Source organism: Bison bison, unplaced genomic scaffold (assembly GCF_000754665.1).
Source record: "Bison bison bison isolate TAMUID 2011002044 unplaced genomic scaffold, Bison_UMD1.0 scf7180017864190, whole genome shotgun sequence".
Lineage (NCBI taxonomy): Eukaryota > Metazoa > Chordata > Mammalia > Artiodactyla > Bovidae > Bison > Bison bison.
In genome coordinates this window covers 2,349,989-2,362,379 of record NW_011494762.1, presented here as the reverse complement: position 1 = coordinate 2,362,379, position 12,391 = coordinate 2,349,989, and the positions used below count along the sequence as shown (strand labels likewise).

The 12,391-nt window shown below is 44.8% G+C and overlaps 1 protein-coding gene across 10 annotated transcripts in view; it reads right to left on the bottom strand.

The window, feature by feature from the left end:
- The window catches only part of RAPGEF4 (Rap guanine nucleotide exchange factor (GEF) 4), a 274,066-nt gene that overhangs the window by 24,076 nt on the left and 237,599 nt on the right, over nt 1–12,391 (bottom strand). For all 10 annotated transcript variants that reach the window (XM_010843829.1, XM_010843832.1, XM_010843828.1 and 7 more), the window contains 6 exons: nt 11,854–11,884; nt 11,558–11,636; nt 10,260–10,406; nt 8,101–8,198; nt 1,860–1,985; nt 1,267–1,445 (listed from right to left, as the gene is read on the bottom strand). In XM_010843829.1, coding sequence (XP_010842131.1) covers nt 1,267–1,445; nt 1,860–1,985; nt 8,101–8,198; nt 10,260–10,406; nt 11,558–11,636; nt 11,854–11,884 — 660 coding nt within the window. The remainder of the gene's footprint in view (nt 1–1,266; nt 1,446–1,859; nt 1,986–8,100; nt 8,199–10,259; nt 10,407–11,557; nt 11,637–11,853; nt 11,885–12,391) is intronic.

Genomic DNA, 12,391 nt, shown 5'->3' with positions numbered 1-12,391 from the left:
CATCTGCCCCTGCAATCAGCCGATTCAAGGCTCCTGGGAAAGTGGCTGCACTCCGAACCAGAAATGTATAAGCAACATTTTACCAAATCTTTCTTTCAAAAGGCATATTTTTTTCCAAATTAAGAGATACCAGCATTTGAATCCAAGGGCTTTGGATATCCTGCTGAACTCCCAAATTTTTGGCAAAATAATTCAAGGCATTTGGCAAGCTGGCATGTGCGAAATGTCAAGCAGTGGTTGCTTCTTTGTTTAGCTCTGGAAATTAGACTCTGTATGGGATCTAAAGTTTTTGGCTCAAGCAAACTGCCCAGCTGGGGTCACTTGTGCTCCCCACCTTCCTAGGCTAGAGCTCCCTGCTTTTAGAAAGGAAAGACATCTCCCAGCCACAAGCTGCATTTAGCATTTTATTTTTAGCACTGTGGTGATACCAAAAACATGGAAGTAAACAGGAGGTTGTCAGGCATATCTAAATAGCAGGAGAAGATTAAATTCATGTCAGGGAGAAATCTAACTGGCCCCTGCAGTAATAAATTGTTTCCCACGAAGTGCTGTTAAATAGAATATTTATAAGACGCTCGCTTTTTCTGATGTTTGTGGAGATGATTTTCATGGGCCAGGTTAGCTCGTCTTTATGCATTTTATGGATTTTATCCTGGCTGAGTTGGAAGCACGGTTTTACATGCATGTTCCCACTGCCCTCTACTGGCAAGAAGGTGTCAAGTTAGACCTCGACTTGCCCAGCCTTTAAAACAGAACTTTTGCAGCAGAACTTTGCTGACAGAGCCCTTAAACTGAAGGAGGCACACAGTCTCAGTAGTTCAGAGCAAAAAGAGGTCATGATTTTAACTTGAGCATCAGTCCTGTAGGATGTTAATTTATATATTGGTGTCAGTGTTACAAAAGCTAGACAAAGCACAGCTCTCACAAGAGTTCAGTAATTCTTAAGCCCCTGTGGTTGGTGTGTTAGTTGCTCAGTCATGTCCCCAGACTCTTTGTGACCCCATGGACTGTAGCCCACCAGACTCCTCTGTCCATGGAATTCTCTCGGCAAGAATACTGGAGTGGTCTGCCATTTCCTTCTCCAGAGGATCTTCCTGACCCAGAGATCGAACCTGGCTCTCTCGCATTGCAGACATATTCTTTACCATCTGAGTCAGCTGGTGCATAAACAGATTTAATATCTCACTTTGCTTTTTAAGGTGTAATCTAAGGGGACAAAATGAAACCACAGCTCAAATGTTTTTCTCTCCCCGAGTGAATACTTACTGGGCTGCGATCTTAATAAATTTTTTTAAGAGCTGAACACGCTTGCTAGGCTGGGAACAAAGGCAGATCTCAGTGACAACCCAAAACTGAATTTCATTAAACCTCCTCAGGAACAAATCCAAGTTTGCTGTGGTCTTTTTAAAATGATGCCTTCCAAATGTGTGATAGATTAGCTCCAGCTAGAAGAAAGGAAAACAGTGTCACATCTTTGTTTTTAAATCAAAACACCAGCTTGCTCCTCCATTTGACGTGGCAAATTGACACTGGTCAGCAAACATGAATACAATCACTGACTGGCATTCAACTTGAACTTCAACTTGAAGACCTCAAGGGCTCAATGAGGCTTGCTGAATACTGTAACTATAAACTAGGTGCTATTAATATACTCAGGAAGACAGAGCTTATTGCAAATTGTAAAGATTTGTCTTTACTCTCAAAGGCTTCATAACAGGCTTTATTAATATACTCAATATTTTGTGCAAAAAAAGAAAACCCTCATGTGGCTTTAACATTGCAGCATGTATTCACATTTGCAGGCAACACCAGAACTGCCATGATACCTATGAATGCATGCTCTCAATGGAGCACCTTACCTCATGCACACAGTTGAAGAGCTCCCAATCATAAATTGTCATCTGGTAGGCCAAATCTTTGGAGCTCATCAGTTCGAAAGTTCCCATTGTTCCAACAGTTGGGCCCTCCTGTTCTGGCAAGGGAGTCTGTGAATAATAATATGGAAATATATCAGAATCTCAAAACAGACAAGCTGAATGCTTGGGACTTGGAGGGGAGAGGATTCTGAAGATGCTTTAAGGAATACCTTGAAACTTTGATTTTACCCAGAGGAGAGAAAAGTCTTTGCTCTTAATGCTCACTTGCCTCCATGCATTTTTATAGTAACCATTATCCCTCTAATCAATTCCACTGACTGAAAAACATGGACCATGGCAAATAAGATTCAGTGACAACTGACCTATGGAGGTTCTCTTCTGCTTGGGCCTGGGAGCTCCCTGGAAACAATTCCTTTTCCCTGGCAAACATAGAAGAAGTTATGGTTCCCACTGAGGCTGCTCCAAAGCAGGTACTAGCATCGTGGTTTGGGCGTTTAGCTACTTACTATGGCAGGGGCTGGTGACAGTGGTAAAGCTCTGCATCTCCATCTCTCATAATACACTGCCTGGACTACTCGGTGAAAGAAGGATCTGTGATTACATGGGATTATGTGTGATGTTCAATTCCTCCACTTTCTGAGAGACGTAGAGCCAGGAATGATAGTCACGTGGTCATGGTGTTTGGACCTAGGCATCAGAAAACTAAATTCTGCTACTTTCTGGAAGACCCTTGGTCAAAATTTTCCATCCAATTTATGTACTTGATTTTTACTTTACGAGAAATGAATTAGGGTGCTTTTCCTTAATAAAATGAATGATTTGTATATACTAGAAACTTTACTTATAAACCCATTGATCTATGATAACAGTTTAAAGTTATAAAAGTCACATGAATTAAAAGATAGTTTCCCCAGCATGATACAAAACATATTTGGATATCCAATATTTAGGTTGGAAGTTCTAATATTGTTCACACTCTATCATCATGCATCATTGTCATCATCACCCATAACCTTGACATTCTCTAAATCCTGCTGCTTTCTGGGCATTTGAAAGTTTGCAGTTTAACAGAGGAATCAGCTCTGACCTGTGAGTACAGCACTGCACGTCAATAAAGAATCAGCTGTTGGCATTTGTTTGCATGTATGTATAAAGGGACAGACAGAAGCATCAACAAACACCTGACTCCCAGATATATGGAAAAACAGGTGAGGAAATGTGAAGGGGCTTTTGAGAGGTAGTGGGCATTTGGAATGAATACGTAGCCTTAAGAGGTTCTTGGAAAAAGAAGCTGGGCTTTAAAAGATGAAACTGGGCAGGTTTAGAAGGGCAAAGTTTTCCCTGAGTATCCAGGATGGTGGGTCTTAGGTTGGAGGATGGCAGCAGAGGCATGAAGGTGGGGATGTATCATCAGACTTGCTTGGCAGGAACAGAGAGTTCAGGGGAACAGAATGGACCATGTTAGAAAGCCTTGGAGTGCTCCATGGGAATTAGGGTTTTGTAACAGACCAGGTTAGTGCCCGTTTCAGAGAGCAGCAGACCCACCCTAATTACATAGACTTGGATGATCCCCTAATCTGTTGACTGTTTTTAGCTCTTATGAGTTGGGGACCCATTACCTAGTACCTAGATACCACTCTAATGGCAGAAAGTGAAGAGGAACTAAAGAGTCTCTCGATGAGGGTAAAAGAGGAGAGTGAAAAAGCTGGTTTAAAACTCAACATTCAAATAACTAGATCATGGCATCTGGTCTCATCACTTCATGGCAAACAGATGGGGAAAGAGTAGAAACAGTGACAGATTTTATTTTCTTGGGCTCCAAAATCACTGTGGATGGTCGGTGACTGCTGTCATAAAACTAAAAGACGCTTACTACTTGGAAGAAAAGCTATGACAAACCTAGACAAAAGCACAGACATCACTTTTCTGACAAAGGTCCATTTAGTTAAAGCTTTTCCAGTAGTCATGCATGGATGTGAGAGCTGGACCAGAAAGAAGGTTGAGTGCAAATAATTGGTGCTGGAGCTTTTAAACTGTGGTGCTGGAGAAGACTCCTGAGAGTCCCCTGGGTAGCAAGGAAATCAACCCTGAATATTCATTGTAAGGATTAATGGTGAAGCTAAAGCGTCAATACTTTGGCCACCTAATGCTAAGAGCTAATTCATTGGAAAAGACCCTGATCTGGGAAAGATTGAGGGCAGGAGGAGAAAGGAGACGATGGAAGATGAGATGGTTGAATGTATCACTGACTCCATGGACATGAGTCTGAGCAAAGTCCAGATGATAGTGAAGGACAGGGAGGCCTGGCGTGCTGCAGTCCATGGGGTCGTTAAGAGTCAGACACGACTTAGTGACTTAACAACCACCACCACCTAGTACCTAGGCTTGTTAGGAGAATAGGATGGGAATAATTGAAGTGTGGCATGTGAGCAAGTGCCCAGCACAGAGGTGGCCCCACCTTCCGAGCTGTGCTGTGCCAATGCAGAGGCACAGGAAGAGTGAGGAGCACAGCACCTGTATGTACGAGCCAAACACGGTTGTTGCTGATTCACTCTAGGGCAGGAAGAGCAGGGCACACAGAACATGGAAGAAAAATCATTATTCCAAAGGTTCAAAACTTAGGGAACTGACTTGAAGCTAATGGGCAGGTCGTTTATGGAAACAAGCAGTATGGTTTCAAGCAGGGTAGGTCTCAGGTAGGAATGTCAGGAAGCTCTTACACCCTCAGCAGGAGGACTCTGTCTAAGGCTCTGGCTGACTGTCCACATCCTGCCTTCCCTCTTGCCTGTTTGCTTTGCTGTGGACCTGTCCTCTATTCCTTGGGTTTGCTCTTTCCTCAGTCTGAGTCCTCATCTCTTTCCCTTGAGGTCTTACAGCTTTCACAGAGGGGATAAATTAGCCCAACTACGGGGAAGATGGCTGAGCGTCAAAGAATTGATGCCTTCAAACTGTGGTGCTGGAGAAGATTCTTGAGAGTCCCTTGGACTGCAAGGAGATCAAACCAGTCAATCCTAAAGGAAATCAATCCTGAATATTCATTGGAAGGACTGTTGCTGAAGCTCCAATACTTTGGCCACCTGATGCAAAGAACTGACTTAATTGGAAAAGACCCTGATGCTGGGAAAGATTGAGGGTAGGAGGAGAAGGGGAGGACAGAGGATGAGATGGTTGGATGGAAGGATCAACTAAATGGACATGAATTTGAGCAAACTCTGGGAGATGGTGAAGGACAGGGAAGCCTGGTGTGCTGCAGTCCATGGGGTCGCAAAGAGTCGGTCATGACTGAGTGACTGAACAACAGGGAAGATGCCATAGAATACTTTTAGTCGTGGATGCTAGTATATCATCCTGAATCTCTTTTGAGAGAAATAGAACCCCCTGTTGAATCTCTACTTTTTATGAGTGAACAGGGCTCACCAAGCAAAGGGCAGGCTGACTGCTTCCCTCCGTGAACCACCAGGGAGCAATCTGAGCAGTGCAGAGGGCTCCTGCATCTGAAGGGGGAATTACATGCTGGCCCCGCAGGAAGCAGATTCCTGGACCATTTTCTCCTAGATATCCCGGTGGAAATTTCCTACAGGTGAAGCACAGAAGAACCTATGTAGGGTCTGCATTACACATACAGATCTGAAAAGTCCCACACAGAGGCAAAGAACTCCTATAGACTTGACTGCTCTTTTTGAGAGCTGATTGCTCTGTTAAGCTTGGACGGAGTGATTAGGAGAATAGCACTCTTATGCTCCCACTGTCCTGATGAGGAAACTAAGATATTAAAAGGATGTGCTGATTGTCAGTGACAGATGGCTAAAGCAAGCTGCCACCTCAGCGTCCTCTTTCCTCGGGCTCCCACATGCTGTACCCAGCTCTGCAATGGCATTTGTCATACTGGATGCCATCACACTCTGGTGTCCCACACTACACTATGAGCTCCCTGAGGTGCAAGGACCGTGATGGATCTATTTTCAAGACCATGTTAGAGCCAGAATCATCCACGACACCAGGAAAGATATAGGTTAGGCCCCAAAGAAGAACCTAAGGAGCTAGTGAATGGATAAAAGTAGAAGCCAATTACAGTACAGTGGCGTTTTATTGTAAGTTGCTCTGTACTAACATTTATGCTTAAAATGTCAAGAAAGTAAAGCTCTAGAATCTGAGCCCTTAAGCGACAAGGACAAACTGCTGGCACTGCTAATTCTAGACAGCACTTCGGCACTATGGTTTGTTCTGTTCCAGGCTGTCTGTGTTAGTTTCATCTCCCAATTTGACCATGATTATTGTCAGCACAGAGGCTCTGGGACACTGGTGCAGTGTCACGCAGATGCTGGCACTTCATACTAAGTATGTGTTGATGGATCAAAGGTCTGGCCAGCATTCTGTCGTGCAGAGTCATTCTGTGTATGACTCTTCCTGGATGGACTGTCCTCAAATCTTTAGAAAGCCGGAAAAAGAGCTTCATGCCTAGAGTTTTGTGACCACTCCTTAGAAAGGATGGCATAACTGGTAGGCCAGGGAGTGGCAGAACACCAACAGGGAAGAAGTTAAGCATGTTCACGTCCAGATACTTGCTGCAAAGCAAGCTCCTTGCAATTACGCATGACTTAAAATGGAAGACTAGGAAGGACTGACAACTTGTGAGGCTGCAGGATTGTGTGCAAATAAACAGAGGCTTAAAAAGTTAGTATCTTCCCACAGAGAGCTGGAGATGGTCCACATTCTGCATCTGCACACCATGTCACCAGATACTGCGGCCAAGAACCAGCTGGCAGGAGAGGCCCAAGCCCCGAGTGGCAAACGCATCACACAGCACCTTCAGCAGGTCTGCAACTAAACGGGCTTTTGCTGGGTTTTGCTACCAGGAGAGGGTAGTATGACTCATTCATGCCATTTCTCTCCCCAGTCTCTCAATACTGGGAAGTATTTATTTTCAGAAAGCAGTGGATGTAGATAATGAAAAATCCATTTAAAGGACTGTGAACAGACTCAGATCAGACAGTGCTGGTGGGTGAGGGAGGTCAGGAGAACTCATGCCCCCTTTGCAAAGTTCCTCTCCAGGTGAATTCAAGAAGTCACAAAATCTGCTTAACCTGTGCAGCTGCACAAACTAGCTCTCCCCAGCTCAGAAGGTCAGAATCACAATGAGGCTAAGCAAGCTCTAGAAAGTCCAAGGAGGGGAATCTTGATTTACCTACAACATCTGATCTGATTACACTGAACGTATTCATGCATCACTCATGTAGTTAAATTCTCCCCTCTAAAATGCTTCCTTGGTGGCTCAGTGGTAAAGAATCCATCTGCCAGTGCAGGAGTCGCAGGTTTGATCCCTGGGTTGGGAAGATCCCCAGAGAAGGAAATGGCAACCCACTCCAATATCCTTGCCTGGGAAATCCCATGGACAGAGGATCCTGGCAGGTCCAGACGGTCACAAGAGAGTCAGACATGACTTGGAAACTAAACAACAGCAACAAAATGCAACACACCATAGTGCTTGTGTTGCACTTTTCTTAGTAAAGAAGCCCTGTGTGTCTAACAGATGGAAGAAACTAGTCCTCTGAGCTGGCCCCACGGGCTCTCGAAGATACTCCAGTAGCTACTCATTTCCATGCCTAACTATTGAAGGAGAAACAGAAATGAACCCCACCAGAGCATAAAGGAGAGAGGGCCACACTTGTTAACACAGTTGATTAAGCCTTTACTCAGAGAGCTGTGTGGGGCTGTGAACAGTGTTTTGGAGACTTAGGGAAGACAGCTGGCCTCTGATATTTCCCGCACAAGATGGAGAGAGCCCTTTCAGGGAACGGCATTTTCCCTGGACCGTAGAGTGGCTCTTTCATAATGCATTTCTACATCCCCCTAAGGAGCAGGATAAATCGCAATGTCTTGCCTTAAAAAAATTATTTCTATCCTGGTCTCTAAGTGTTCATGTTTTTTAATATCAGTATTTAAATCAGGGACATTTCAAGGAGGTGAATTACTACAAAGAGTTCTGAAAGCTGAATTATGCCCCAATCATAGTGCAACTTGGTGAATTTCCACAAAGGTAAATCTAAAGCTCAGAGCGTCTCAAATGAACACCTGAGGCTTACCTAATAGACCGGAGAAAAGAAAAAGACAAGTAGCATTCAAGAATTTTTTTAGCAACTGAGTTCAATGTGACTGCAAAATTAAGCTCCAGACAAGTTTTTCTGATTGCACACGCTGCTCCAAGGCGGCCATCCACACCTACCAGTGAATCGAATTGCTCTCGCGGGCAAGCAAATAGACGTCCATTAATGGTGAGCGTTGTAAATACTGAAACATCATTAGGTTTGAGCACCACCTTTTCTGTGAACATAAAAAGCATGAGATTGCCTATTAAATGCATCTGAGATTTGCTGTACTGCCCTAATCACACCAACAAATTGCCAGCTTGGTGAATTACTGGAACATGCGGAGTGACTGCACAAAATACTGTACTGAAGGGATCCACTGAATAAAAAAGACACAGCAATCACGCAGGCACACAACACTCAGGATGCCATCAGAAATGACCCCAAAACAGGGATGAAATACCCGAGGGTCATTTACCCAGTTCTGCATACAAAAACCGCACCTGCTACTTAAAAAACAAGTTCTGCTTCTAGATGGTGATTAACGCCCAGCCCTTTGGAGATGACAGTATCACTTTTAGAAAACTTAGGGGGCTTTCTGAGATCCCACATGACTTTCGAGGTAAAATTTATCACTTTTTTTCACTCATTCCCTAATTTGGAGGGCAACTGCATTATTAGATGAAGTCTCTTATATTTAAAATAGTTCATACAAAAGATATTTATTTAGCATTTACTATATGCTGGACACTGCTCTGGACACTGAGGATACAGAAGGGAATGATAACAACAACAACAACAAAATAGTCCCCAAAGAGCTTACATCATAGTGAGGGATGCAGACAGTGACAATGCATCAGAGAGTAAGCAGTGAGGAGGAGACAACAATAGAGCAGGGAGGGAGGCTGGGAAGGATGGATAAGGGGGAATCAAAGAAAGGAAGGAGGGGGGCCTCCATGAGACGATGACAGGAGAACCTGAAGGCAGTGAAGGAGGCACCTGGGAAAACTATGGCGAGAGTGTGCCAGAGGGCTCATGATGGACAGACAGACGTCCTGGGTCATGTGCACCAGGAACAGAAATGGAGGGGGATATTTTGGGGAGCCAAGATATATTTAAAAATTCTGCCTCAGTGGAATAATTTGTCTTTAAATGCGGTAGAAATGGCCTCCCTCGGATCCTGAAGGATGCTCCAATGAGTATCAAATCATTGCTGGATAAGCAAGCCTCATGGCTCCCTCCCACAGCCTCTCGCTGCAACGCGTGCAGACCCTTCTCGTCACCTGGACGGTGACTGTTTATTGTCTCCCTCCTCGCCAGCCTCTGAGCCACGTGGAGGCACAGGCTCTGCATACACCTCCCCTCGTGTCACAGCCACACTGAGTGGCCAAAAATACATGATGGATAAAAGCAGGCAGTAGTCAAGTAATCCTGTGGGGGAAAATACTCCTCACTTTGTCGATGAGCTGAGTTCCTGCCCTTTCTACTGGGAAAGGAGGGAGACATCATCAGCCAAAAAGAACCAGCCTGTGACCACTGCTAACTTCAGACTCATGAAAACCTGTAGCCTTTAGCCAGAAAAGCCAGGTGTCCTCTTGGGGTCCACATGTCTCAGAGCTCCAAGGCCTTAAACTTCTTTTTTTTTTTGGTCTTAATTAAAGTATATTTGATTTATAGTGTTGTGTTATTTTGGGGCTTCCTTTGTAGCTCAGATAGTAAAGAATCTGCCTGCAAAGCAGGAGACCAGGGTTCGATCCCTGGGTCAGGAAGATCCCCTGGAGAAGGGAATGGCAACCCACTCCAGTATTCTTGCCCGGGAAATCCCATGGACAGAGGAGCCTGGTGGGCTACAGCCCATGGGGTTGCAAAGAGTCAGACATGAATGAACAACTAAGCATGTTGTGTTATTTCAGGTATATAGCAAAGTAATTCAGTTACATGTATATAGGTATTTTTACACACACACACACACATATATATTTTTTCAATTCTTTCCTAATATAGGTTATTACAGCATTAAGCTTTTCTGTTTAGGGTTTATAGGAAAACTCCAGGCTGACATCCACACCAGAGACCTCATTCCAGCTTCCTCTTCATCTCTTTCTGCTTCAGAGTGGGCACCTACTGGATAGGGGACATTAAGACACTAGCCCAGCCCACTTCTAACCACCTTCATTTCTGTTATTTGTGGGAACACACGGCACCCACTCGTCCCTTTGGATCAGCTTGAAAGGCCCCACTAACTGCCTGCCAGGGTTCTGTTTGCTGGCATATCCCCTCTACAGAAGGCTCTCACCTCCCCCGGAACTCATCTTGACGATGATCAGGCCTTCCCCGGAGCCCAGTTTGTCGGCAACGGCGCTGAGGACTTCCTTCACCGAGGCGGCCACCGGCACCCGGATGGTTGTGTAGGTGTGGTCCACGCAATAGACTTTAAACAGAACTATTGGGAAGAGAGCAACAACGAGATGAATTGATCTTGGGAGTTCTTAAAAAAACATAAGCTATGCAAAATGTTTGGACGCACCCTCCAAAATGTGCATCGCCTTGCCATTCTTATGACTTGTATTGATTTGTGCTCATGGATGCCTACACTTGTCCTCCTCTAAAACTTACCTTAGAACAGTCCATGACTGCCAATCCCAGTTACAAAAACCACAACAGATAGTTGTGGAAAGCCCACACACAGGTCATGGGGAAAGAATGAGAGGCATGTTTAGGCAAGTTTTCAGGGTCTGCCCTTGTCTGTGAGTGTTTCTTTTTCACAATACAGGAGTGTTATGTGGCAGGCAGATCACTAGTTTCCCACTGCCTAGTTCAGTGGTAGGGAGTCAGCATGAACACTCCTGCAAACAGGAATGCTTCTGCCTGGGGTCATGAACATTCGCTAAGATTCCTGCTCACTTGTCCACTGGTGTATGTACTCTGAGGCCTGGGCACATGGCTTGGGTGGTGTTCAGTTCAGTAAATCTGCATGTGGTTATCCACATGTTCAGCTCTGAACACACAAGTCCTGGAAGTAATTCCACCTGCTGTAATTCTTGAGTTTGGGCCACCCCTAAATTACAACATTCATCTGAGGCTGAAGATGAAGATTTCATCATGATCATTTTATTTTGCCTGTGACTCTTCGAAGAAATCTTAACCAAGCAAACAATAGCAGCTGGTATTTGGGCCTCCCCGATGGGTGCTAACGAGGTAGTGCTCAGGGCTGGGGGCACTCTTCCTGGGCAGGAGCCCTGCTCGGCAGGTGAGCAGCTGACCCTGGTGCTCCACCTCTGAGAGGCATCTGCAAAACACCAACCACCTTCCAGCCACCTTGACAAGTGGCCCCTGAGATAATCTTTCTCTCCTTCAAGGAAAGGTGGCAGTGGGGTAGAGGCAGAATCAGAGAAGTGTGAACAAGCACCTTGGCTCCAGGTACCAAGTTCAAGGACAAAAATAATTGGAATGCCAAAGGGCACCTCCAAGCAAACCATCTGGAGTGCACAGAGAGCCAAGAAAAGCTATTCTGTGGGCCCAAGGGGTGACGCCCAGAGGGAAGATTTCATTCTGACTTTAAATAATCTACACACGCTGGAAAAGAAATCTCACCTTCATCAGAGCCACGGATAGGCTGGCGCTTCTGGGCTCTCTCATCGCCTGTGTTGAACTGTTGCAAAAGAACTTTGTGCTGTAAAAATAATAACAATAGTAGCTGCCATAAGGGGAGGATGACAGATGAATATCTGCAACTCAGAGGACACATGCCTGAGAAGCAGAGTCAAGAAATAAAGAAAACATATTTTGTATTTACAAAGACATCACTGTCACATATTGCGATGTTGTATTTCTGGAGAACTGTCAGTCTACAGGGCATAATTAGAGAATTCTGATCCATTGCCACTGACCTTCTTTTGTGGAGCCTTTGCATCTTCTGAACTACGAGAAACAGAGAAAGCACATTATTTAATACTGTTGGTACTATTAAATGGTTTCATTTGTATATAACTTTAATCTTGTGTTAGAAATGAAATCACAGCATCCCTTCAGGGGGCAATTTGAGCCTCCTTATTTTAACACCAAGAGGCCAAAGCACAGAGGGGACAGCTAAGAGATCAGCTTTTGTCCCAGGCAGATCCCTGGTCTAAGTGAGGTTAAAAGCCTGGATTACTCACTCTCAAAGTCTATCTAGGAGCCAGTATTTAATCAGTGGCTCAAAGGACAGCATGTGCAAACCCGTGTTTCCACTTAGAGGACACAAGTATTCACCATTAACAGCTTTGGCAGCGTCACGCGAATTTCCCAGGTAAGTAATTCTCTTCAAACTTTGCTTAAATTCCACTGACCACTGTGGTGTTGGATTCCCTGCCTTGAACCAAAGGGACCCAGGTTTATTGAGTCAGACGTCCAAGGAGGATCTCTGGCTCCCCAGGCTTTCTCTGGGCA